The sequence below is a fragment of the Carcharodon carcharias genome, chromosome 28 (genome assembly GCF_017639515.1).
Source record: "Carcharodon carcharias isolate sCarCar2 chromosome 28, sCarCar2.pri, whole genome shotgun sequence".
Lineage (NCBI taxonomy): Eukaryota > Metazoa > Chordata > Chondrichthyes > Lamniformes > Lamnidae > Carcharodon > Carcharodon carcharias.
Genome location: NC_054494.1, coordinates 39,486,905 through 39,509,573, shown reverse-complemented (window position 1 = coordinate 39,509,573; position 22,669 = coordinate 39,486,905). Strand labels below are relative to the sequence as shown.

At 41.8% G+C, this 22,669-nt stretch overlaps 1 protein-coding gene across 3 annotated transcripts in view; it reads left to right on the top strand.

Moving 5' to 3' along the window:
- Window positions 1-17,490, top strand: part of polr3a (polymerase (RNA) III (DNA directed) polypeptide A) — a 65,949-nt gene extending 48,459 nt beyond the window's left edge. Inside the window, exons 22-31 of one of the 3 annotated variants that reach the window (XM_041176470.1) lie at window positions 3,458-3,544; window positions 3,816-3,898; window positions 5,305-5,475; window positions 6,283-6,376; window positions 8,292-8,384; window positions 8,501-8,665; window positions 9,260-9,424; window positions 15,646-15,777; window positions 16,401-16,533; window positions 16,663-17,490. In XM_041176470.1, the coding sequence (XP_041032404.1) occupies window positions 3,458-3,544; window positions 3,816-3,898; window positions 5,305-5,475; window positions 6,283-6,376; window positions 8,292-8,384; window positions 8,501-8,665; window positions 9,260-9,424; window positions 15,646-15,777; window positions 16,401-16,533; window positions 16,663-16,811 (1,272 nt within the window). In that variant the 3' untranslated portion in view covers window positions 16,812-17,490. Of the gene's footprint in view, window positions 1-3,457; window positions 3,545-3,815; window positions 3,899-5,304; window positions 5,476-6,282; window positions 6,377-6,544; window positions 6,694-8,291; window positions 8,385-8,500; window positions 8,666-9,259; window positions 9,425-15,645; window positions 15,778-16,400; window positions 16,534-16,662 lie in introns of those variants that run through there. The other 2 variants (XM_041176471.1, XM_041176472.1) reach the window with 2 other exon arrangements.
- The last annotated feature ends 5,179 nt before the right edge of the window (window positions 17,491-22,669 follow it).

The window sequence follows — 22,669 nt, the reverse complement described above, 5'->3', positions numbered from 1 at the left end:
ACGCTGGCATCCACCCAGTATTGTAGAAAGTTGCTCAGGTATGATCTGTCCACAAAAAACAGGAAAAATCCAACCTAGCCAGTTACTGCCCCATTAATCTACTCTCAATCATGAGTAAAATGATGAAAGGGGTCATCAACAGTGCTACCAAGTGGCACTTGCTAAGCAATAACCTGGTCACTGACACTCAGTTTGGCTTCCGCCAGGGCCACTCAGCTCCTGGCCTCATTATAGCCTTGGTTCAAGCATGGGCGAAAGAGCTGAACTCCAGAAGTAAGATGAGAGTGACTGCCTTGACATCAAGGCAGAATTTGACCCAAGTGCAGCATCAAGGAACCCGAGCAAAACTCGGGTCAGTGGGAATCAGAGGGAAAACTCTCCGCAGGTTAGAGTCATGCCTAGCGCAAAGGAAGGCGATAGTGGTTGTTGGAGGCCAATCATCCATGTTCCAGGACATCTCTGCAGGAGTTCCTCAGGGTAGTATCCTCGGCCCAAACATCTTCAGTTGCTTCATCAATGACCTTCCTTCCATCATAAGGTCAGAAGTGCGAATGTTCACTGATGATTGCACAATGTTCAGCAACATTCGCAACTCCTCAGATATTAAAGCAGTCCATGTTCAAATGCAGCAAGATCTGGACAATATCCAGGCTTGGGCTGACAAGTGGCAAGTAACATTTGTGCCACACAAGTGCCAGGCAATGACATTTCCAGCAAGAGAGAATCTAACCATTGCCCTTGACATTACCCCCCCACACAACATCCTGGAGGTTACAATTGACCAAAAACTGAACCGGACTAGCCATATAAGTACTGTGGCTACAAGAGCAGGCCCAGAGTCCAGGAATCCTGTGGCGAGTAACTCACCACCTGACTCCCCAAAGCCTGTCCACCATCTACAAGGCACAAGTCAGGTTTGCGTTGGAATACTCTCCACTTGCCTGGATGAATGCAGCTCCAGCAATACTCAAAAAGCTCAACACCATCCAGGACAAAGCAGTCCTCTTGACTGTCACTCCCTCCATCACCAATGCACATTGGCAGCAGTGTGTACCATCGCCAAGGTGCGTTGCAGGAACTCCTTGGACAGCACTTTCCAAATCCACAATTGCTATCATCTAGAAGGACAAGGGTAGCGGACACATGGGAACACCACCACCTGGAAGTTATCCTCCAAGCCGCTCACCATCCTGACTTGGCAATATATCGCCATTCCTTCACTGTCACTGGGGCAAAATCCTGGAACTCCCTCCCTAACAACACTGTGGGTGTACCACACCACATTGACTGTGATGGCAAGTGTGTCCATAGATCTCTGAAGGCAGAGGGGCATGTTAGTGGAGTGGTGAAAAAGGCATATGGGACAATTGCCTTTATGAATCGAGGCATAGATTACAAAAGTGGGAAGTCATGTTGGAGTTGTATAGAACCTTAGTGAGGCCACAGCTGGAGTACTGTGTGCAGTCTGGTCGCCACATTATAGGAAGGATGTGATTGCACTGGAGGGGGTGCAGATGAGATTCACCAGCTGTTGCCTTTTGGGATGAAACATTGAAGTTATGAAGAGAGGTTGGATAGACTTGGGTTGTTTTTGTTGGAGCAGAGAAGACTGAGGGGCGACCTGATCGAGGTGTACAAGATTATGAGGGGCATGGACAGGGTGGATAGGGAGAAGCTGTTCCCCTTAGTTGAAGGGTCAGTCACAAAGGGGCATAAGTTCAAGGTAAGGGGCAGGAGGTTTAGTGGGGATGTGAGGAAAAACTTTTTTACCCAGAGGGTGGTGACGGTCTGGAATGCGCTGCCTGGGAGGGTGGTGGAGGCGGGTTGCCTCACATCCTTTAAAAAGTACCTGGATGAGCACTTGGCACGTCATAACATTCAAGGCTATGGGCCAAGTGCTGGTAAATGTGGTGGTAAATGGGATTAGGTAGGTAGATCGGTGCAGACTCAATGGACCAAAGGGCCTCTTCTGCTCTGTAATTCTGATTCTGTAATGGTTCGAGAAGGCAGCTCACCACCATCTCAAGGACTATTAGGGATGGGCAATAAATGCTGGCCTAGCCAGCGGTGCCCACATCCTATGAAAGAATTTTTTAAAAGTTTCAGCCTCCTTGAGATAAAGGCCAGCATTCATATTGGCATTGTGATTACTCTTTGAACTTATGCACCAGCTTTTGGTGAGTTATGTACCTGGACATCTAAAACCCTTTGCTTTTCCATAGTTCCAACTCTTGCCATTTAGAAAATATTTTAATTTGTTACTTTGGTTCCAAGGTGAATTATCTCATACTTCTTCACATTGAAATGCATCTGCCACAGTTTTTCCAACTCACTTAGTCTACTTCCCTTTGAAACTTACTCCCACCTAAATAACTTGCTGTGTCTTCTAACATTCTAATTTTGTATGATCTGCAAACTTAGGCATACAGCAGTCTGGCGGGGGGGGGTGTTAAAATTGGCCCGGGCAGAGGATTTAAAATAATCAAAATTGCCTTTGCCTCCCATTTATGACACGCTGATTCCTAGTTCTATTGAAGGCAAATATAATGGGTGACTGATGCAATGCTGCCTGTTTTGCATCCCTGCCAATGTCCGATTTCACCCCGTGTATTCCTTCATTTATATCATTGATATGTGTGGTGAAATGCTGAGGCAGTAGTGCAGATTCATGGGGGGCACCGCTTGTCACGCCCTGCCAATCAGAGTGAAATCCCTTTGTAAAAACTCTCCTATTTCTAGATGGAATGAATGTAGCTGGGATTTTCAGCTGCTTGGTTGCGAGTGGAAATGCATGAATATGTTGAATGTATTGACTAGCATGGTGTGTGCTTTAAAGAACTTGACACAGGCTTCTCCAGATAATCTTTCTTGGGCCTCATGTGAAGGACAGCTTCCACAGCTACACCCACAATCCCCATGAGCTGAAACGACCAAAAAGCAATTCAGGACATGGTATACCTGGGTGAATAATGATCTCACCAAAAATACTACCAGCTGCCTCAGAATCTCTAGATTTCTTGGATAGGCAGGGAAATGACAACTCTGACAGACAATATCAAGAAGTAAAATTAGAAGAAGAAATAACACAAAAAACAGATTTCTCTAGATTAGATTACCAATTTCAAGTCTATCCTTAAAAACCTCTGTCATACAGGTTCTCTGTAATGACACTGAGCTTGGACTAGTGAGTGTAATGTGTCATTAATGCATGAAATAACAGGTACATAAATGACTCCTACTTCACAGGATTCAACTGTATTTTAATCAGATATTCTACAGATCACCTTGGAATTGAATAGAATTTTAATGTGAACATTCCAGGAATATCTCTGTATTCTAAACCTGCAAAATATGCTCTGATTGGGGAATATATTTTGCTATTCTGCACTCTCAATGATAAATTAAATTTCTTACAAAATGTTCTGAATATTGAATCTGACTGTTCTATTTTCTTTAGGCAATCAGAAATTTTATCAAGGATTTTTCTGATAAGATTAAGAAAACTAGAGACAAATACGGCATTAATGACAATGGAACTACTGAGGTATTAGATTTAATACTGCATTCTTTAATTAATGTTTATAGTGCATTTGTCAATAAGCAGGCAAGAGGAGAATATCTTTCATCTCAATGATGCAATATTTCATTGGATTCAAATGCTGAAGTTGCGTCTTTGGAATTTTCAGCATTAAGAGAACCGAGTAAAATATTTTTGCTTTGTACTAACGGAATGTATTTTACAAATGTGTATGGCTAGATTTTTTAGCCAACCTTCAATTAGTAACTAATTGTTACTTCTTCAATTGTTTCTTTAGCCTCGAGTTCTATATCAGTTGGACCGAATTACTCCAACGCAAGTAGACAAATTTCTAGAAACCTGTAGGGACAAGTACATGAGGTGAGAAGCAAATGTGCAGGGCTGTGGCTCTGTTTTGGGTGCAAATTTTCACCAATTCACCTTCTAACGATATAGTTTGCATTGCATGCACTATTTTGTATTAAGTATTCTCTGGGTACAATTGCAACTTTAGCTGCTAAATCTTCTGTTTTGCTTTATTTGAAGAACTTTTTCTTTAAATGTTAAACCATTTTATGGACACAAGCTGATTTTGTAAAAGCTGGCGTATGTTGTCCTGTTACATAAACTGCCCAAAGGCAGGAGCAGTCCTTTTTCAAACGAGTTCTTTCATTTTGTAATTTTGAGGATTTGAACCCACAACCTCCCTAACTTGGAGATGAGAGTACTACCACTGAGCCAAGGCCAGCACCATAAACTTACTGTTCAGCCTAAGCAATTTAATTCTGATTCAGATTCAACTGTAAACTTAACTATTTGATCAAAAGTGTGCATACCAGTTAGACCCTGCAGAGAATTGTATCAGATGTGAAATCTGTTTTGTGGGGAAGTTTTGTGTTGTGTGGAAATGGGATGTGTTCTGCGATGGCCTTACTAGCTAGAATTGATAATTTATCATCCAAGGTAAAGTTATGATTATGTAGGGTGTGTGTCTGAAGTTGTCATGGATAAGTGGAGTTTATATTACCACCAGCAAATAGAGCACAAACCCCTAAGAAAGATTGGGCAGTCTTCACAAGCACTTTAGATGTTAAGCACAATACCTTTTTTTTTCAATAACTTCTGTTTTTAACCCTGAGCAATGGAATTCTATTGTATATAGTAGGGATGAAAGATTTCAGTTACGTTAGAAGACCAGAGAAATAAAGGATGCTGTACTTAGAACAGAAAAGATTAAGAAGTTATTCAGTGTTCAAAGACTTGAAGGGCTTTGGTCGAGCTAATAAGAAACTACTTCTGGTGGCAGAAGTTTCAGTAACCATAGGACACACGCTCAAGGTGATTCCAAAAGAACCAGAAGCAAACTGCAGAAATATATATTTTTATGTATGAATTCTTCTGATCTGGAATGCACAGCCCGTCAGGGTGGTAGAAGTGAATTCAGTGGGCCAAATGGCCGCTTCCTGTGTTTATCATTCTGTAGACCAGAACAGAAATGACTGCCATTTTAAATAGAGCGTGAGACTGAATGTGAATCAGTTTATTTCGGGTCAAATCTTACAACAAAATCTGATCAGACAAAACTATCTCTGGAAACAGTTATCTACTTCTGATCACATTTTTAGCTTTATTGTTCTGTGTTGATAAATTGAAACCTCGAGCATATTTAAAAAAAAGATAGTATTTGGACTTTGCCAAGAGTTTAATCATTTATCAGAAGTCACTGTTATGTTTATTATGATCTTTTGCATATTTATCCTGACCTCTTGCAAATTTTCCCCCTTAAGAGCGCAGATGGAGCCAGGTTCTGCTGTTGGTGCCTTGTGTGCACAGAGTATAGGAGAGCCAGGCACACAGATGACCTTGAAGACTTTCCACTTTGCTGGTGTAGCTTCCATGAATATTACCCTGGGTGTACCCAGAATAAAAGAAATTATTAATGCATCAAAATCTATAAGGTAAATCTAAATATGATTGTGTTTTGCTGCATGGTTTTAGTTATAATACATTGAGGGTAGTCTTAATTTTAAATCTGCTTCTATTCAAGTTTTTAAATTACAGTTAATATCCTCTGGTACTCCATGAGGATGATTTGTCATCCATTTACAACTTTTGTTTTTAACATGGCTCACTCAAACCGAATATAATTTAAAAAGCTAATCATTGATTTTGTTCTGTCCATTTTCTCCTGCATGGATATTTATTCCTACACAACTTAATTTTCAGGTTTGCAGGAGAGAGCTTAAGGGATAGGGAAAAGATGAGGGCGAGACGGGAGTCAGAATGTTCTAGTCGTGGATTAATGCATGGAACTCTGGATGTGGCCCTCATTTGAGCCAAAAGAATGATTTAAACAGAGGAGCAAGTCAGTGCCTGTACTATATCTGCCAGCTTAGTCAAGAATTGCCAAAACTTCCCCACTTGAACTAAGCAAGTTCAAGTGACTGTCAGTTCCTCAAATTCAATATACACATTTCCTAAAAGGTAGTCAATTGTTGCATTGCTTTAAATTCCAGACTACTATCTCTTTATAAATATTCAAGACATTTTGCTGAAGCTTTTTGTCTTGCACTCATCAGGTCAATCACAATAAATGCAAGATGAAAAGCTTCAACGCAATGTCTTTTTCAGCAATACTCAAGTTCTTTACTACCAAACGACCATTTATATATAATTACTTGATCATGGGTAAGTTTTTTTTTTCCATATTTTCTTTAACTAGCTGAATTCAAAACATGTAGTTAACCTGTTAATTTATTTTGCAGCACCCCAATTATTACAGCACATCTTGATCAGGATGATGATGCTGACTTTGCTCGACTGGTAAAAGGAAGAATTGAAAAGACCCTGCTAGGAGAAGTAGGTCAATCTCTATAATCAATTGAAAACATGCACTTTTCAGGTTAAATTCTCATTCACCTGCATTCTTGCCAGCATATGCAGCAGTTGGTTTGGAATGATAAGTTTCTATCTGTAAAATTATAATACTGAGATAAAGCACCAGGCATTCTATGTAATCCTTTGCAGTACTACAGGATGCCCCTTAATCATGGCCACAGTAACCTTCACCCAAGAGAACTACCTAGCTGCTAAAATGCCAGAGGCATTCTACACACTCAAATGCACTACTGATGAAAAGTGAGAAGATTGCAGCACCCTCATTTAGACATCTTGTTCAATTAAGGTTTGTTAAGGTGAAATGGATTTGATCACCCATGATGTTGTTTCCTAAAAAGCAAAGAACCTAGATCTCCAGGATGATAAAAGGCTATTTTATCGATCAGAGTCATCCTTCCAGTGCATTGTCAAGTGCTGTCATTAATAATCAAATTACTAATGGCTGTCTTGTCTGTTTGGGTTGTTGTCAGGCTATTTGGATCACCGATGAGAACTTCTGAAATGGTGGTCTCTCAGTTGCAGAGTTAAAAAAAATCACATCATAAGTTGAATTTGTTGCATCTGTGATGTAATTGGGTCAACCTTTGCATGGTTGAGAAATGGTTCACAAGCCTCCTGTGTAAATATTATTTCAATAGTTGCCATTCCTACCAGGCTCCTGCTTCTGACATGGGTAAATTAATTATAGTATTGGGGTTTATTTCAACAACATAGTTAGTGTAGGAATTTTTTGTAAAGACCCTGGAATTACCCAGAGCTATTGATAGTATAGGGCTAAATTATTCAGATGATTTCTGCTTGCACTGTCTTGTTCAAAGACCCTGGCAGAAAATTATACACCAGTCAAAATCAATTTGATTTGGTGCCAGGTTTAAACATTGAACTGTTACTTCATGCACTATGAGCATGTCAGAATATTCACAATAACTTGGCAACAGCCTTGAGGGCAAACCAGACTATTTGCAAACTTAGTGTCATATTTGACCTCAAGATAAGTTCTGACCACACATCCAGGCTATCCTAAGACTGCTTATTTCCATTTCTGTAACATCACCGGACTCCACCCCTGCTTCAACTCATCTGTTACTGAATCCCTCATCCATGCCTTTGATGCCACTAGCCTAGACTATTCCAGCATGCTTCTGGCTGGCCTCCTGTATCCTATATTCTAAACTTGAGTGGAAGAAACTTGGATAACATCATATCCAAACTTGCACCAAGTCCTGTTCGCCTATCACCCTTGTGCTCGCTGACGTACATTGGCTGCCAATAAAGCAATGTCTCAATTTTAGAATTCCCTTCCTTGTTTACAAATCCCTTGTCGCTCCCTATCTAATCTCCTCGAGCCCTAGAACCCTCTGAGAAACCTGCATAATTCTGGCCACTTGAGCATCTCCAATTTTAATTGCTTCATTGTTGACAACATGCCTTCAGGTGCCCAGGCCCTAAGCTATGAAATTCCTTCCTGAAATCTCTCCACCTCTCTACTTCTCTTTCCTTCTTTAAACCTACCTATTTAAACCTAGCTTTTGACCATTTGCCTCAATATCACTTCATGTGTCTCAGCATTTTACTTTATAATGCCCCTGTGAAGCAGCTTGGTAAGTTTTATTGCATCAAGCATAAGTTACTTGAGCTTTGAAGCAGCAGTGTAAATGGGAAAGTTGAGGATAGTATCAGATTGTCCATGCACCTGTGAAGACATACCTAAACTAATAAAAACAAAAACATCTGCTTCTTGGTGGAACTGATTTAGTTTATTGGAAGCAGTTTATGGCATGTAAGAGACTTGATATGCGTTAACTGAAATATGTAACTAGATGCAAGCCTTTTTATTTTAATTAGTCTAAATTATTCTAATTTACTCATCTTACAGATTTCAGAATATATTGAAGAAGTTTTCCTGCCCGATGACTGCTTCATTCTCATCAAGCTTTCCCTGGAAAGAATCAGACTCCTCAGACTAGAGGTAAATAGGGAATGCACTGGGATCACCCCTCTCTTTCAGAAAGCTTTCTTGCCTCCACTTCTTTCCTAGAGACACTGATTAAGGAATTAATTTTATTCTGACATCCTGATTTCAAGGTGAATGCAGAAACTGTGAGGTACTCTATCTGCACCTCAAAACTACGAGTGAAACCAGGCGATGTTGCAGTTCATGGTGAAGCAGTCGTGTGTGTCACGCCGCGAGAAAATAGCAAAAGTTCAATGTATTATGTTCTTCAATATCTGAAAGAGGAGCTGCCAAAGGTAAGATTGATTGAAAGGCTGAACATCAGCTACTGATATGAATAAGGTGAAATAAAGAGTTAGAAATGTACAGCACGCATCTGCAAAGAGAATAGATGTTAACTTTTTGGATGTAGCTGCTTTATCACCCTGTATAAGATCAAACAAAACTAAGAAAGAGAAACAAATTTGTAAGTAGGCATGAAGTGTACCTTGCTGTTATAGGAACCAAAAGAAGTAACTAAAAGATGTTGGAGAGAAAAGGCTCACTAGTGTTGCACTGTTTTCAAACGGGCCCAGAGCAGTCAGTAACACAATGGGGAGATATAATGTTAGCCAGCAATCAGTAGGGTAGCAAAATGGTAGCGGGAGCTGGCACAGATGTGATGGGCTGAATGGCCTCCTGTGCTGTAACCATAGTTAATTCAATATGTGGGAAAGAAGTTCCTGCTCTTTGGTCGAAATCCATAATTTTTTTGTGTCATTTGACCATGCTGGAATTGTTGTTTGGAGCAGTGTCTTCAGCATTTAAACTGGTTTCTGTGCCTCACTCATCTTTTTTAAATGTATGGCTCAGCATGGGAGAGTCCAGCTAACGAAATTGAAATGTTTCAGATTGTTGTACAGGGTATTCCAGAAGTCTCCAGGGCTGTTATTCATATTGATGAGCAAGGTGGAAAAGAGAAGTACAAGCTGTTAGTGGAAGGTGACAATTTGCGTGCTGTCATGGCAACTCATGGAGTCAAAGGAACACACACAACATCAAATAATACATATGAGGTAATATACTTCCCACTTTATTCCTTAGAAAATATACTAATACTATCTGTCTTGCTGTATGCATCCATACACACTTGCAGATGTTAGTCTTATGGCCTCTACAAATGATAGTTATCGGTGCTGGGAAAAGATCCAGAAGGATTTTGGAGTGACTTCTGTTTGTGGGATCTGTTCTCTCTCCTGTGTGGAACCTTCTGTCTATCAGTCATTGTCTTTCTGTTGACCTGACAGATCACACGTTCATTTTATGGGAATCACAGACACATAGTTGTGTCCTGTCATCCCATGTCACCGCTTTGGGGCACTGATTTGCTGTGACACTTGGCTACCTAGCCAAGTTCCTGTGGGGAGGCTTAGTCAGACACGGGATCAACTATTTATTAAAATAACTGATAAAAGAATGTGTGATGAAATAATGAAAACCTGGCCCAACAAATGTACTATCACAGTCACATTATAACTGAGTCAATCATTTACATTCAGTAAGTTGAGAAATACATGATGGTTAGCCGTATGATAAAAGGCTCCGATGACCTCATGAGTTTCAGAAGAACACTTCACTGTAATAGTTTACTAAGTGCAACAATGTTGAGCTATCTTTGGAGCAGTTTTTTTTCGATGTCTGAGCTCTTTTTTCCAGGTTGTTATTGAATTTAACTTTTCAGAGTTGTTCCAGTAAAGTTTTACCACCACAGTTCATATCTCATCACTATTGTCATTACACCTCTCCATAACATTGATATAATATCGATATTCTAGTTGGATCAACTGAGCAGACCAGGGGACGTTTGTCTGAATATTTGTCTGTAGATATATGATATCTCTTTGGTTAGGCAAGTCAATGGTAAATGAATTTCGATACAAATCAGTGTGAGGCGCTGTTTGAAAAATGGATATCACAAGTAGGTGTGAACAGTGCAGAAATAATGAGTTATGGAGCAGAAGGAAGTGAGGGAATGACTGTAAATTCAGCAATTATCATGTCACGTTGCTGTCAGGCAGCAGCAACAAATGTTTTAGTTATATTGTTAGGTCAGTTCAATATAAATCTAAAAATATCTGCTAAAACATGAACTTAAAGCCAAAAAGTTTTAAAAAAAAACCTTTGGTTAGCCCAGACAAAATCTTAAACACTGTTCAGTTTTGCAGCTCCGGGTACACACAGATCAATCTGTTGTGTTCCCCAGCAAGCAGATTGGTGTTCCCCAGCAAGCAGATTTGTGTTCCCCAGCAAGCAGATTTGTGTTCCCCAGCAAGCAGATTTGTGTTCCCCAGCAAGCAGATTTGTGTTCCCCAGCAAGCAGATTTGTGTTCCCCAGCAAGCAGATTTGTGTTCCCCAGCAAGCAGATTGGTGTTCCCCAGCAAGCAGATTGGTGTTCCCCAGCAAGCAGATTGGTGTTCCCCAGCAAGCAGATTTGTGTTCCCCAGCAAGCAGATTGGTGTTCCCCAGCAAGCAGATTGGTGTTCCCCAGCAAGCAGATTTGTGTTCCCCAGCAAGCAGATTTGTGTTCCCCAGCAAGCAGATTTGTGTTCCCCAGCAAGCAGATTTGTGTTCCCCAGCAAGCAGATTTGTGTTCCCCAGCAAGCAGATTGGTGTTCCCCAGCAAGCAGATTGGTGTTCCCCAGCAAGCAGATTGGTGTTCCCCAGCAAGCAGATTTGTGTTCCCCAGCAAGCAGATTTGTGTTCCCCAGCAAGCAGATTTGTGTTCCCCAGCAAGCAGATTTGTGTTCCCCAGCAAGCAGATTTGTGTTCCCCAGCAAGCAGATTTGTGTTCCCCAGCAAGCAGATTGGTGTTCCCCAGCAAGCAGATTGGTGTTCCCCAGCAAGCAGATTGGTGTTCCCCAGCAAGCAGATTGGTGTTCCCCAGCAAGCAGATTGGTGTTCCCCAGCAAGCAGATTGGTGTTCCCCAGCAAGCAGATTGGTGTTCCCCAGCAAGCAGATTGGTGTTCCCCAGCAAGCAGATTGGTGTTCCCCAGCAAGCAGATTGGTGTTCCCCAGCAAGCAGATTGGTGTTCCCCAGCAAGCAGATTGGTGTTCCCCAGCAAGCAGATTGGTGTTCCCCAGCAAGCAGATTGGTGTTCCCCAGCAAGCAGATTTGTGTTCCCCAGCAAGCAGATTGGTGTTCCCCAGCAAGCAGATTGGTGTTCCCCAGCAAGCAGATTGGTGTTCCCCAGCAAGCAGATTGGTGTTCCCCAGCAAGCAGATTGGTGTTCCCCAGCAAGCAGATTGGTGTTCCCCAGCAAGCAGATTGGTGTTCCCCAGCAAGCAGATTGGTGTTCCCCCAGCAAGCAGATTGGTGTTCCCCAGCAAGCAGATTGGTGTTCCCCAGCAAGCAGATTGGTGTTCCCCAGCAAGCAGATTGGTGTTCCCCAGCAAGCAGATTGGTGTTCCCCAGCAAGCAGATTTGTGTTCCCCAGCAAAAAGATTGGTGTTCCCCAGCAAGCAGATTTGTGTTCCCCAGCAAGCAGATTTGTGTTCCCCAGCAAGCAGATTTGTGTTCCCCAGCAAGCAGATTTGTGTTCCCCAGCAAGCAGATTTGTGTTCCCCAGCAAGCAAATTTGTGTTCCCCAGCAAGCAGATTTGTGTTCCCCAGCAAGCAGATTTGTGTTCCCCAGCAAGCAGATTGGTGTTCCCCAGCAAGCAGATTTGTGTTCCCCAGCAAGCAGATTTGTGTTCCCCAGCAAGCAGATTGGTGTTCCCCAGCAAGCAGATTTGTGTTCCCCAGCAAGCAGATTGGTGTTCCCCAGCAAGCAGATTGGTGTTCCCCAGCAAGCAGATTGGTGTTCCCCAGCAAGCAGATTTGTGTTCCCCAGCAAGCAGATTGGTGTTCCCCAGCAAGCAGATTGGTGTTCCCCAGCAAGCAGATTGGTGTTCCCCAGCAAGCAGATTGGTGTTCCCCAGCAAGCAGATTGGTGTTCCCCAGCAAGCAGATTGGTGTTCCCCAGCAAGCAGATTTGGTGTTCCCCAGCAAGCAGATTGGTGTTCCCCAGCAAGCAGATTGGTGTTCCCCAGCAAGCAGATTGGTGTTCCCCAGCAAGCAGATTGGTGTTCCCCAGCAAGCAGATTGGTGTTCCCAGCAAGCAGATTGGTGTTCCCCAGCAAGCAGATTTGTGTTCCCCAGCAAGCAGATTTGTGTTCCCCAGCAAGCAGATTGGTGTTCCCCAGCAAGCAGATTGGTGTTCCCCAGCAAGCAGATTTGTGTTCCCCAGCAAGCAGATTGGTGTTCCCCAGCAAGCAGATTTGTGTTCCCCAGCAAGCAGATTTGTGTTCCCCAGCAAGCAGATTTGTGCTCCCCAGCAAGCAGATTTGTGTTCCCCAGCAAGCAGATTTGTGTTCCCCAGCAAGCAGATTTGTGTTCCCCAGCAAGCAGATTTGTGTTCCCCAGCAAGCAGATTGGTGTTCCCCAGCAAGCAGATTGGTGTTCCCCAGCAAGCAGATTGGTGTTCCCCAGCAAGCGGTTGGTGTTCCCCAGCAAGCAGATTGGTGTTCCCCAGCAAGCAGATTGGTGTTCCCAGCAAGCAGATTGGTGTTCCCCAGCAAGCAGATTTGTGTTCCCCAGCAAGCGATTTGTGTTCCCCAGCAAGCAGATTGGTGTTCCCCAGCAAGCAGATTGGTGTTCCCCAGCAAGCAGATTGGTGTTCCCCAGCAAGCAGATTTGTGTTCCCCAGCAAGCAGATTGGTGTTCCCCAGCAAGCAGATTGGTGTTCCCCAGCAAGCAGATTGGTGTTCCCCAGCAAGCAGATTGGTGTTCCCCAGCAAGCAGATTGGTGTTCCCCAGCAAGCAGATTGGTGTTCCCCAGCAAGCAGATTGGTGTTCCCCAGCAAGCAGATTTGTGTTCCCCAGCAAGCAGATTTGTGTTCCCCAGCAAGCAGATTTGTGTTCCCCAGCAAGCAGATTTGTGTTCCCCAGCAAGCAGATTTGTGTTCCCCAGCAAGCAGATTGGTGTTCCCCAGCAAGCAGATTTGTGTTCCCCAGCAAGCAGATTGGTGTTCCCCAGCAAGCAGATTGGTGTTCCCCAGCAAGCAGATTGGTGTTCCCCAGCAAGCAGATTGGTGTTCCCCAGCAAGCAGATTGGTGTTCCCCAGCAAGCAGATTGGTGTTCCCCAGCAAGCAGATTGGTGTTCCCCAGCAAGCAGATTGGTGTTCCCCAGCAAGCAGATTGGTGTTCCCCAGCAAGCAGATTTGTGTTCCCCAGCAAGCAGATTTGTGTTCCCCAGCAAGCAGATTGGTGTTCCCCAGCAAGCAGATTTGTGTTCCCCAGCAAGCAGATTTGTGTTCCCCAGCAAGCAGATTGGTGTTCCCCAGCAAGCAGATTTGTGTTCCCAGCAAGCAGATTTGTGTTCCCCAGCAAGCAGATTTGTGTTCCCCAGCAAGCAGATTTGTGTTCCCCAGCAAGCAGATTGGTGTTCCCCAGCAAGCAGATTGGTGTTCCCCAGCAAGCAGATTTGTGTTCCCCAGCAAGCAGATTTGTGTTCCCCAGCAAGCAGATTTGTGTTCCCCAGCAAGCAGATTGGTGTTCCCCAGCAAGCAGATTGGTGTTCCCCAGCAAGCAGATTGGTGTTCCCCAGCAAGCAGATTGGTGTTCCCCAGCAAGCAGATTGGTGTTCCCCAGCAAGCAGATTGGTGTTCCCCAGCAAGCAGATTGGTGTTCCCCAGCAAGCAGATTGGTGTTCCCCAGCAAGCAGATTGGTGTTCCCCAGCAAGCAGATTGGTGTTCCCCAGCAAGCAGATTGGTGTTCCCCAGCAAGCAGATTGGTGTTCCCCAGCAAGCAGATTGGTGTTCCCCAGCAAGCAGATTGGTGTTCCCCAGCAAGCAGATTGGTGTTCCCCAGCAAGCAGATTGGTGTTCCCCAGCAAGCAGATTGGTGTTCCCCAGCAAGCAGATTGGTGTTCCCCAGCAAGCAGATTGGTGTTCCCCAGCAAGCAGATTGGTGTTCCCCAGCAAGCAGATTGGTGTTCCCCAGCAAGCAGATTGGTGTTCCCCAGCAAGCAGATTGGTGTTCCCCAGCAAGCAGATTTGTGTTCCCCAGCAAGCAGATTGGTGTTCCCCAGCAAGCAGATTGGTGTTCCCCAGCAAGCAGATTGGTGTTCCCCAGCAAGCAGATTGGTGTTCCCCAGCAAGCAGATTGGTGTTCCCCAGCAAGCAGATTGGTGTTCCCCAGCAAGCAGATTGGTGTTCCCCAGCAAGCAGATTGGTGTTCCCCAGCAAGCAGATTGGTGTTCCCCAGCAAGCAGATTGGTGTTCCCCAGCAAGCAGATTGGTGTTCCCCAGCAAGCAGATTGGTGTTCCCCAGCAAGCAGATTGGTGTTCCCCAGCAAGCAGATTGGTGTTCCCCAGCAAGCAGATTGGTGTTCCCCAGCAAGCAGATTGGTGTTCCCCAGCAAGCAGATTGGTGTTCCCCAGCAAGCAGATTGGTGTTCCCCAGCAAGCAGATTGGTGTTCCCCAGCAAGCAGATTGGTGTTCCCCAGCAAGCAGATTGGTGTTCCCCAGCAAGCAGATTTGATTGGTGGTGAAATACTGACAGAACTGGGGCTGGTTTTACCCTTGAAAGGAAGCAATTTAAAAAGGCCTTACTGGTTTAACATATTAAATGGCATAAATGAGATTAGTCCAGAGTCATATTTGAGGGTATACCCCAGGATACACTGGGCGACATTTGTTAGAAGTAGTAAGAGGAAAGTTTGCAGCAAATGTCAGAAATAACTCATGTAGAATTTTTGAACCTTGTGAATGATTTACTTTGTATAGCGGAGGTGAAAGCCTTATTCAGCATTCGGTAAGATAATTTGAATGGGTCTTTTTCTGCATGAGTAAGCTAAAATAGTGATCTCCCTCATTTACGACCATGTTTGTAACAGAAATTTTCTTACAGGTAGCAGGAAAAATGCAACCCTCTGATTCTTTCTATAGCCCATGGCAATATTTGTGTATGATATTTAAGTGTTTGTGGGTGTGTAAGAAGGATTTTTTTCCTTTTGCACTTTGAACAATTATTGGTGCTGCTCACTCACACAAGCCTCCTTCAAAGGTGAGGCTGAATAAACCAATAGATTTCATCACAATCTTTTGCATAACCTTCCATTCTCTGTTGATGTAATGGACTGTGTTCGGATTGACCCATCTTTCCAGTTGTTCCAGCTAGCAGCTTGCTTGAAAATGTTTTGAAAAGAAGAAATATTGACTTTTTTAAGTTCTTGTTTTGAAATTGTCTGCAGGTAGAGAAGACATTGGGTATTGAAGGCGCTCGATCCACCATCATCCATGAGATCCAATATACAATGAAAAATCACGGGATGAGCATCGACAGGAGACATGTTATGCTTTTGTCAGACCTGATGACGTACAAGGTTAGAATCTGTAACTCCCAGAACAAGAAGCATTCACTGCAGAACAATTATTTTTAGTGCACTCAGCTGCAGACCGAGTGGTCTGGCTTGAAACAGCCTCGTCTGGTGCCTTTTGGCTGTTCCCAGAATTGCCAAGAGCAGCAAAGGCAAAAAAAGTGCTTTGCCTGTGACTCGAGAAGTTATCAGTAGATTGGACTTCAATAGCCCTTGCCTGCCCCGAACAGATGTTGAGATGCAATATGCACATAGCTATCTTTTACTGCTAAGTTCAAGCATTGTAATGGAAGGATACATTTTAGGGATGTGCCCTGCTTTGCCTTAAAGCAGTATGAGGAGATAAATAAATCTCTAAAACAGAGGTAAAATTTTCTTTGGCCTTTAAAATACTTCATTTTAAAATCATTTCACTTTACCATCTTGGTGTTTATGTAACGCACACTCTACGCTCGCTCGGTTCCCCCGCATCCCCATCCCAAGATAAGGATCTGTAGCCATTTCCAAAATTACTTGAAGAAATGTTTCGTTTTCACATTTGCAATCTGTATGTTAAACCAGAATTAAGTTGCAAACCATTTAAGGCTAGGTTAAATCCATGTCCCATTATACTATCCTGAACTGTGCAGGGTGAAGTATTGGGAATAACCCGGTTTGGCTTGGCAAAAATGAAGGAAAGTGTTCTGATGTTGGCCTCGTTTGAGAAAACTGCAGATCATCTGTTTGATGCTGCATACTTTGGGCAGAAGGACTCAGTCTGTGGTAAGTTAGCCCTGTAGTTTTGGGGCTTAATTTTATTGATTAATATTGTGACTATTACTTCAATCTTCATTCTCTGTGCCCCTAACAACTTCCATCCCACGCACTGACTTCTTCCCTTTGTCTCTAAAGGTGTGTCGGAGTGCATTATCATGGGAATTCCAATGAACATAGGAACAGGACTTTTCAAACTTCTTCACAAAGCTGACAAGGACCCAGACCCGCCAAAGAGACCATTGATATTTGATAGTACTGAATTTCATATCCCAGTAGTTACGTAGCAGGAAACGCGTGGACCATAGAATCTTATTTGGTGTGATAGGGTGATGGCATTCTGTCAGTTTTGTTTCACAAGAAGGCTTGGAATTTCCTGCAGCTGTTGGTTTATCAAGAGTACACACCAAACACTTGGGAACTGCCTAACAATGAACATCATGCAACACAAAAATTGTTGCGGTACAAAAAAGAGACTTGGTGAAAGGATGTATTTTGAGTGGCTGCTAAAACATACTACTTCAGTGAGAAAAACATTTTTTTTTAAATCATGACCATGGCTTTCCCATGGGCGTGAGAGTTTGTTACTGGTATTTATAAGTTTAAATGTTCAGATTATCAAAGATTGAAAATAACACTTGATTGGACTGAGAAGATTGAATTAGTAAATGGGCATAACTGTATTCTATTTTAGGTTTCTACGGTTGAAATTTGGGCAGATTATGATGCTAACTGACCGTTACTTTTTGTGGAATTCATCAAGATTAACATTATAATGTAATTATGTTATGAATATGTTATCACCAATCAGTATCGTTACTGCACTGAAATGTCAGCACATGCAACTTAACCTTTACTTTGACTGGGTGTAGCCAGATTTTAAAGGAGCATTGGGGAAGTGCTGGTCATATAGCGAGGTCATGCTGTTCATGCGAATAAAGGCATTCTGTTTTTTTTTAAACATCATATATTTTGTATTGCTGTAATTTGCAACAGAAATGACAATTGTAGCTGCAAAGTGCCATTTTGGAATTGCAACATAATGGATTTACTACTGCAAAAAAAATGCCCTTCAGCTTGCGCATTAATAAATTCATGATCTGTCCTGTTTGAGAGGAGGAAGGGAATCACTTGATGCACAAGCTGTCGGTAAGAAAGTCTCACCACAAGTCAATTACTTTCAATTCTTTTCCCTTTTCCTCAGTTAGCAGTCTTGAATCTTGTTTAACAGAATCCATTACAGTACAATTTCCAATTAGGTATTTTCTGAAGTTGTGTGCATTGTTCACGGGTTTCAGGGTGAGGGACGAAGTCATATTTCTGGCCCAACCCCCCACCCAATACCTTCTCTTGCCAGTGTCATGGAAATATAATTTTTTATAATGTTATTGGGACTTATTGTAAAGTAGGAATAACGGGGTCTGGATAATGTGTGTGTGACTTAATTGAATTAGAGACAGCTGGTCTGAAGACTTTGATATATCAGAAGAGAAGCTAGGTTTTAAATGCTAAATAAGTAAACATGGCTGAAGTCTTAGAATGTAAGGTGCAAAAGAAAAATTTGCATTTTGAGATAAATCAAAGTAGTTGTGAATTTCAAAGAAATGCTACACTTAACCATAGCCAAACAGTGTGTTTATTTTTCCCAAAGCGCCCTGATGAAATTTGTACTATGAAAAATTATGATTAGAAAGGAAAAGTCCAAAGACATATTGAAACAATGAGATTTACATTAAAAAGAAAGAAACATGTATAAAGGAAATGAGGTTACGTTAAAGGAAAGAAGGCATTCTAAGACTAACAAGTGTGAAAAGCCTCCAGCCTCTATATGCCAAACTGCTGCCTGTAGGAACCAAAGCTAAAAGAATTCAGTGTGAATATTCCTGTCCAGGGTATCATCTGCTTTGTCTGAGTCTGTTAAGATCTATTTTGTTTTTACTGTTGCCTTAATGAAGATGTTGCTGGGAGTTAGATTAATTAGGGGAACTAGGAGTTACCATAGTAGTAATTTGTCGACCTATATATGTGCTTAACATTATTTCTTTCATTTAGTTTTAAAGAAACCTCCAAGTCTCGGCAGACTCATTACTACCGACTTCAAGGCACGCATCTCAAAATCAGAATGCAAATTGCAAAACAGTTTTGGCAATTGTTTCAAGTTTCCCTCTGGGATTTGAACAGCTCGGCATTTACCATCTGCTGTGCCACAACAAAACTGGAGGCTCTCTGTGGGATATATTTGATATTCCTTGATTAGTTTGGAGTTGGTGAATCTTATGGTTACGAGTATGAGTAGTACTTTGAATTCAGGAGTTGGTGTGAGGTTTTTTAAAGTGGTGAGACTGCAGTATGGCTTTGGCAGTTGCTAAGACTTCTCTGGGAGTTGAAGTTGTAACTTTGGTTGGTTTATAAAAGGTGAATAAAACTAAGTTAATGGAATTGACAGATAAGTTACAATTAGGATTACCCGCAGGGGTAAGGAAATCAGTGAAGACATAATTGAAGATATAGCACAGCATTTAAAATTGGAAGGAATACCCGAGTTCTCCAAGGATTAGTTCGTTGGAATGGGCTCAAATTCAGTTGCAAATGAAAAAATTGGAACTAGAGGCAGCAGAAAAAGAAACGGCAGAGAAAGAAGAGGAATAAGAAAGGGCATTCCAAAGGGGACAAAGAATGGCAGAAGAGAGAAAGAAAACAGGAAAGGGAATTTGAAATGGCAAAGTTTAAAAAAGGAGGAAAGAGAAAGAGAGAATTCCAGCTTAAAATGTTGGCAGTTGAAAAAGAAGGTACAGAAGGACTTGGCTCCAGATCAGAACCCAGGGGGAGATGTTTAAATTTGTACAAGCTTTTCCAAAGTTTGAGGAAAGAGATGTTGAAGCATTCTTTATTTCATTTGGGAAGATAGATATACAGATGAAATGGCCAATGGAAAACTGGACATTGTTGTTACAATCCAGGTTGGTGGGTAGTACATGAGGTTTATGCTTCACTGTGAGAAGAGTTATCGGTGAACTATGAGGTGGTAAAAAAGGTATTTTTAGTACATATGCCCTGAGGCATAGAGGCAGAAATTTAGGAATGTGAGAAAACAGCCTGGGCAAACTTACATTGAGTTTGAGAGAGTAAAACAAAGTAATTTTGGCGCACGGATACAGGCATTAAAAATAGAGACAACATATGCAGCTCTTAGAGAAGTAATTCTTTTGGAAGAATTTAAAGATTCAATTCCTTCGGCAGTGAGAACTCTTGGAGGAACGGGGTTCAAACGGTAAGACAAGCAGCAGAGATAGCTGATGATTGAGTTGGTTCATAGAGCTAAACCTTTCTATTGTCACCTTTTTAAATCAAACGGATAGAAAGTGGGAAGATGAAAGGAAGGTGGGTAGTCAGGGTAGAGGAGTAGGTGGAAATTCCCAGGAAGTTTTTCTCAGACAAAAAAGAAAGTTGCTAAGGATAGAAGTGAGATTCAAAAATTAAGATGTTTTCATTGTAATAAAGTTGGACACAAAGTCAGTATGTTGGAAATTGCAGGGAAAAACTGTTCAAATTATAGTGGTGCAGAAAAGTTCTGGAAGTAAAAGTGGATTCTGAGGTTCAGGCACAAGAAAACCAGTGGTTTGCGTACAGGTAAAACGGGGAGTATCAGTGATAGGTAAAGAAGTGGGAATGTGTTCACAATTTACCCAAGAGAATTCTGAGGAGCAGGTTGCAGAAATGTTTAAAGATTTTTTGTGTGAAGGGAAAATGTTTCCATGTGTACAGGGTGGAATAGGTAAAATGTTAAAATTTTAAGAGACACGGGCTAGTCAATCTTTAATGTTGTGGGATAGTGACATTTGTTTGGAAGGAGTATTGTAGGAACAGGTGATAAGTGAGTTTCATGGAGATGCTAAACTTATTCCATTGTGGAAGGTAAATTTAAAGAGTAAGTGGAAAACAGGTGAGGTGATTTTTGGAGTGGTGTAAAAATTGCCCATTCCAGGGGTTCAGTTTATTTTGGGCAATGATATAGCTGGGTCCCAGCTTTGGGTGATGCCTATGATAGTTGAGCAGCCTGTAGAAGTGTTTTCCACAGAAGTGTATGAGTGCATCCTGGATTGTTTCCAGATTGTGTGATGATGAGATCACAGGCTCATAGGTTTAAACAAGAAGAACAGGAATTTCAAAAGGCAGGGAGAAGGTGTGGAAATCCAATTAGCTGAGATTGTATTTGATAAGATTGTTCAGGAAGTAAGAATAGAGGACAATTCAACTGAAGGCAGTTAGTGGAATTATAGAAAAAGGATTTGCAAACAAAACATTTACATCAGAAACAGGCAAAATGTTTTTATCTTAAGGGTAATGTTTTACCAAGAAAATGGAGGCCTTAATCATGTTTCAGAAAATGAAAGCTGACTGGAAGTGCATCATATTGTTATACTATTTGGTATAGAAATGAGATTCTGAGGATAGGACATGAAATTCAATGGGGGGACATTTAGGAATTAGAAAGACACAGGCAAAAATACAAAAACATTTTTATTGGCCTGGATTGCTTAAGGATGTAGTCAAATTATGTAGATGTGTCACACATGTCAGGTGATAGGGAAACCACAAACAGTGATTAAGCCAGCACCTTTAATTCCCATTCCAGCATTTGAAGAACCTTTTACTAGGGCCATGATTGATTGTGCAGGATCCCTCCCTAAGGCAAAAAGTGGAAATCAGTGCTTACTGACAATAATGGATGTGTCTACTAGGTTTCTTTGAAGAAATATTACAACAAAGAAAATTGTGCAATTTTTTTTTTACAAGATGTGGTTTACCTAAAGAAATACATTCAGATCAGGGTTCAAATTTTATGTCACAGCTGTTTAAGGAAGTAATGAGCAGTTTGGAAATAAAACTGTTGAAGTCAACAGCTTCTCATTCTGAGTCACAACGGACTTTGGAAAGAAGGCATCAAACTCGAGAGCATATAGTCAGGATTATCCACAGGATCAGGGGGGGAGAATTCCATTCTTCTTATTTGCTATTAGGGACGCTCCTAATGCATCCATTGGTTTCAGTCCTTTTGAACTAGTTTATGATCATGAAGTAAGGGGACCACTGAAATTGATTCATGAGAATTTGGTGGGTCAAAATTCAGAAACTGCACTCCTGGATTATGTATCAAAATTCAGAGAAAAGTTGAACAAAGCACGTGAGCTGGCTGGGGAATATTTAAAGATATCACAGCAAGCAATAAAAATGAAAGCAGACAGGAAAGCTACAGCTCGTAGTTTTGTTACTGGGGTAAAGGTGCTAGTCCTGTTATCAACACTAGGTGACTCATTAAAGGCCAGCTTTAGTGAGCCTTACAGGATTGAAAAGAAATTGAGTGAACTAAATTATTTAATAAATACTCCAGATAGAAGAAAGAAGCAGAGGGTGTGTCATGTAAATATGCTTAAATGATACTTTGATGGGGAAGAGGACCAAAAGGAGATATTAGTGGTGGTAGATAAATAGAGGTAGAAATGCAGGATTCTGAAATTGATTTTCCTCTAATCAAATTAGATAATGAGGGGATACTTAAATTTAAATGTAATATTGAGTTACCTTCCAGACAAGCGTTAAAGTGATTTGGAGAAGCTATTGCAGTCACATAAAGCCATTTGTGGGAATAAGCTGGGGGGAACAAAGTTAGCTATATGTGATGTATGTGTAGAAGTTTCATCTTCAATAAGGCAACATTCTTATAGATCCGGCAAAGTTATCACGGTAGAGAAAGAATTCAAATTCATGCTTCAGAATGATGTCATTGAGTCTAGTTGCAGTAACTGGAGTTCACCTATTGGTCTGGTACTGAAACCGGATGGAACAGTCTTTATGGACTATCAAAAGGTGAATGCAGTGACAAAAGCGGATTCCTATCCTATACCATGGTTGGAAGATTGTATTGAGAAAGTGGGACAATCAGAATTTATCACAAAGATTGACTTGCTAAAAGGATATTGGCAAGTAGTGTTATCGGAGAGAGCAAAGAAGGTATTGACTTTTGTGATGCCAGATGGACTATATCAGTTTAAAGTCATGCCATATGGTATGAAAAATGCATCTGCAACATTTCAAAGACTGATAAATAATAATAATTGCAGGCCTGAGCAATTTTGCTGTTTAT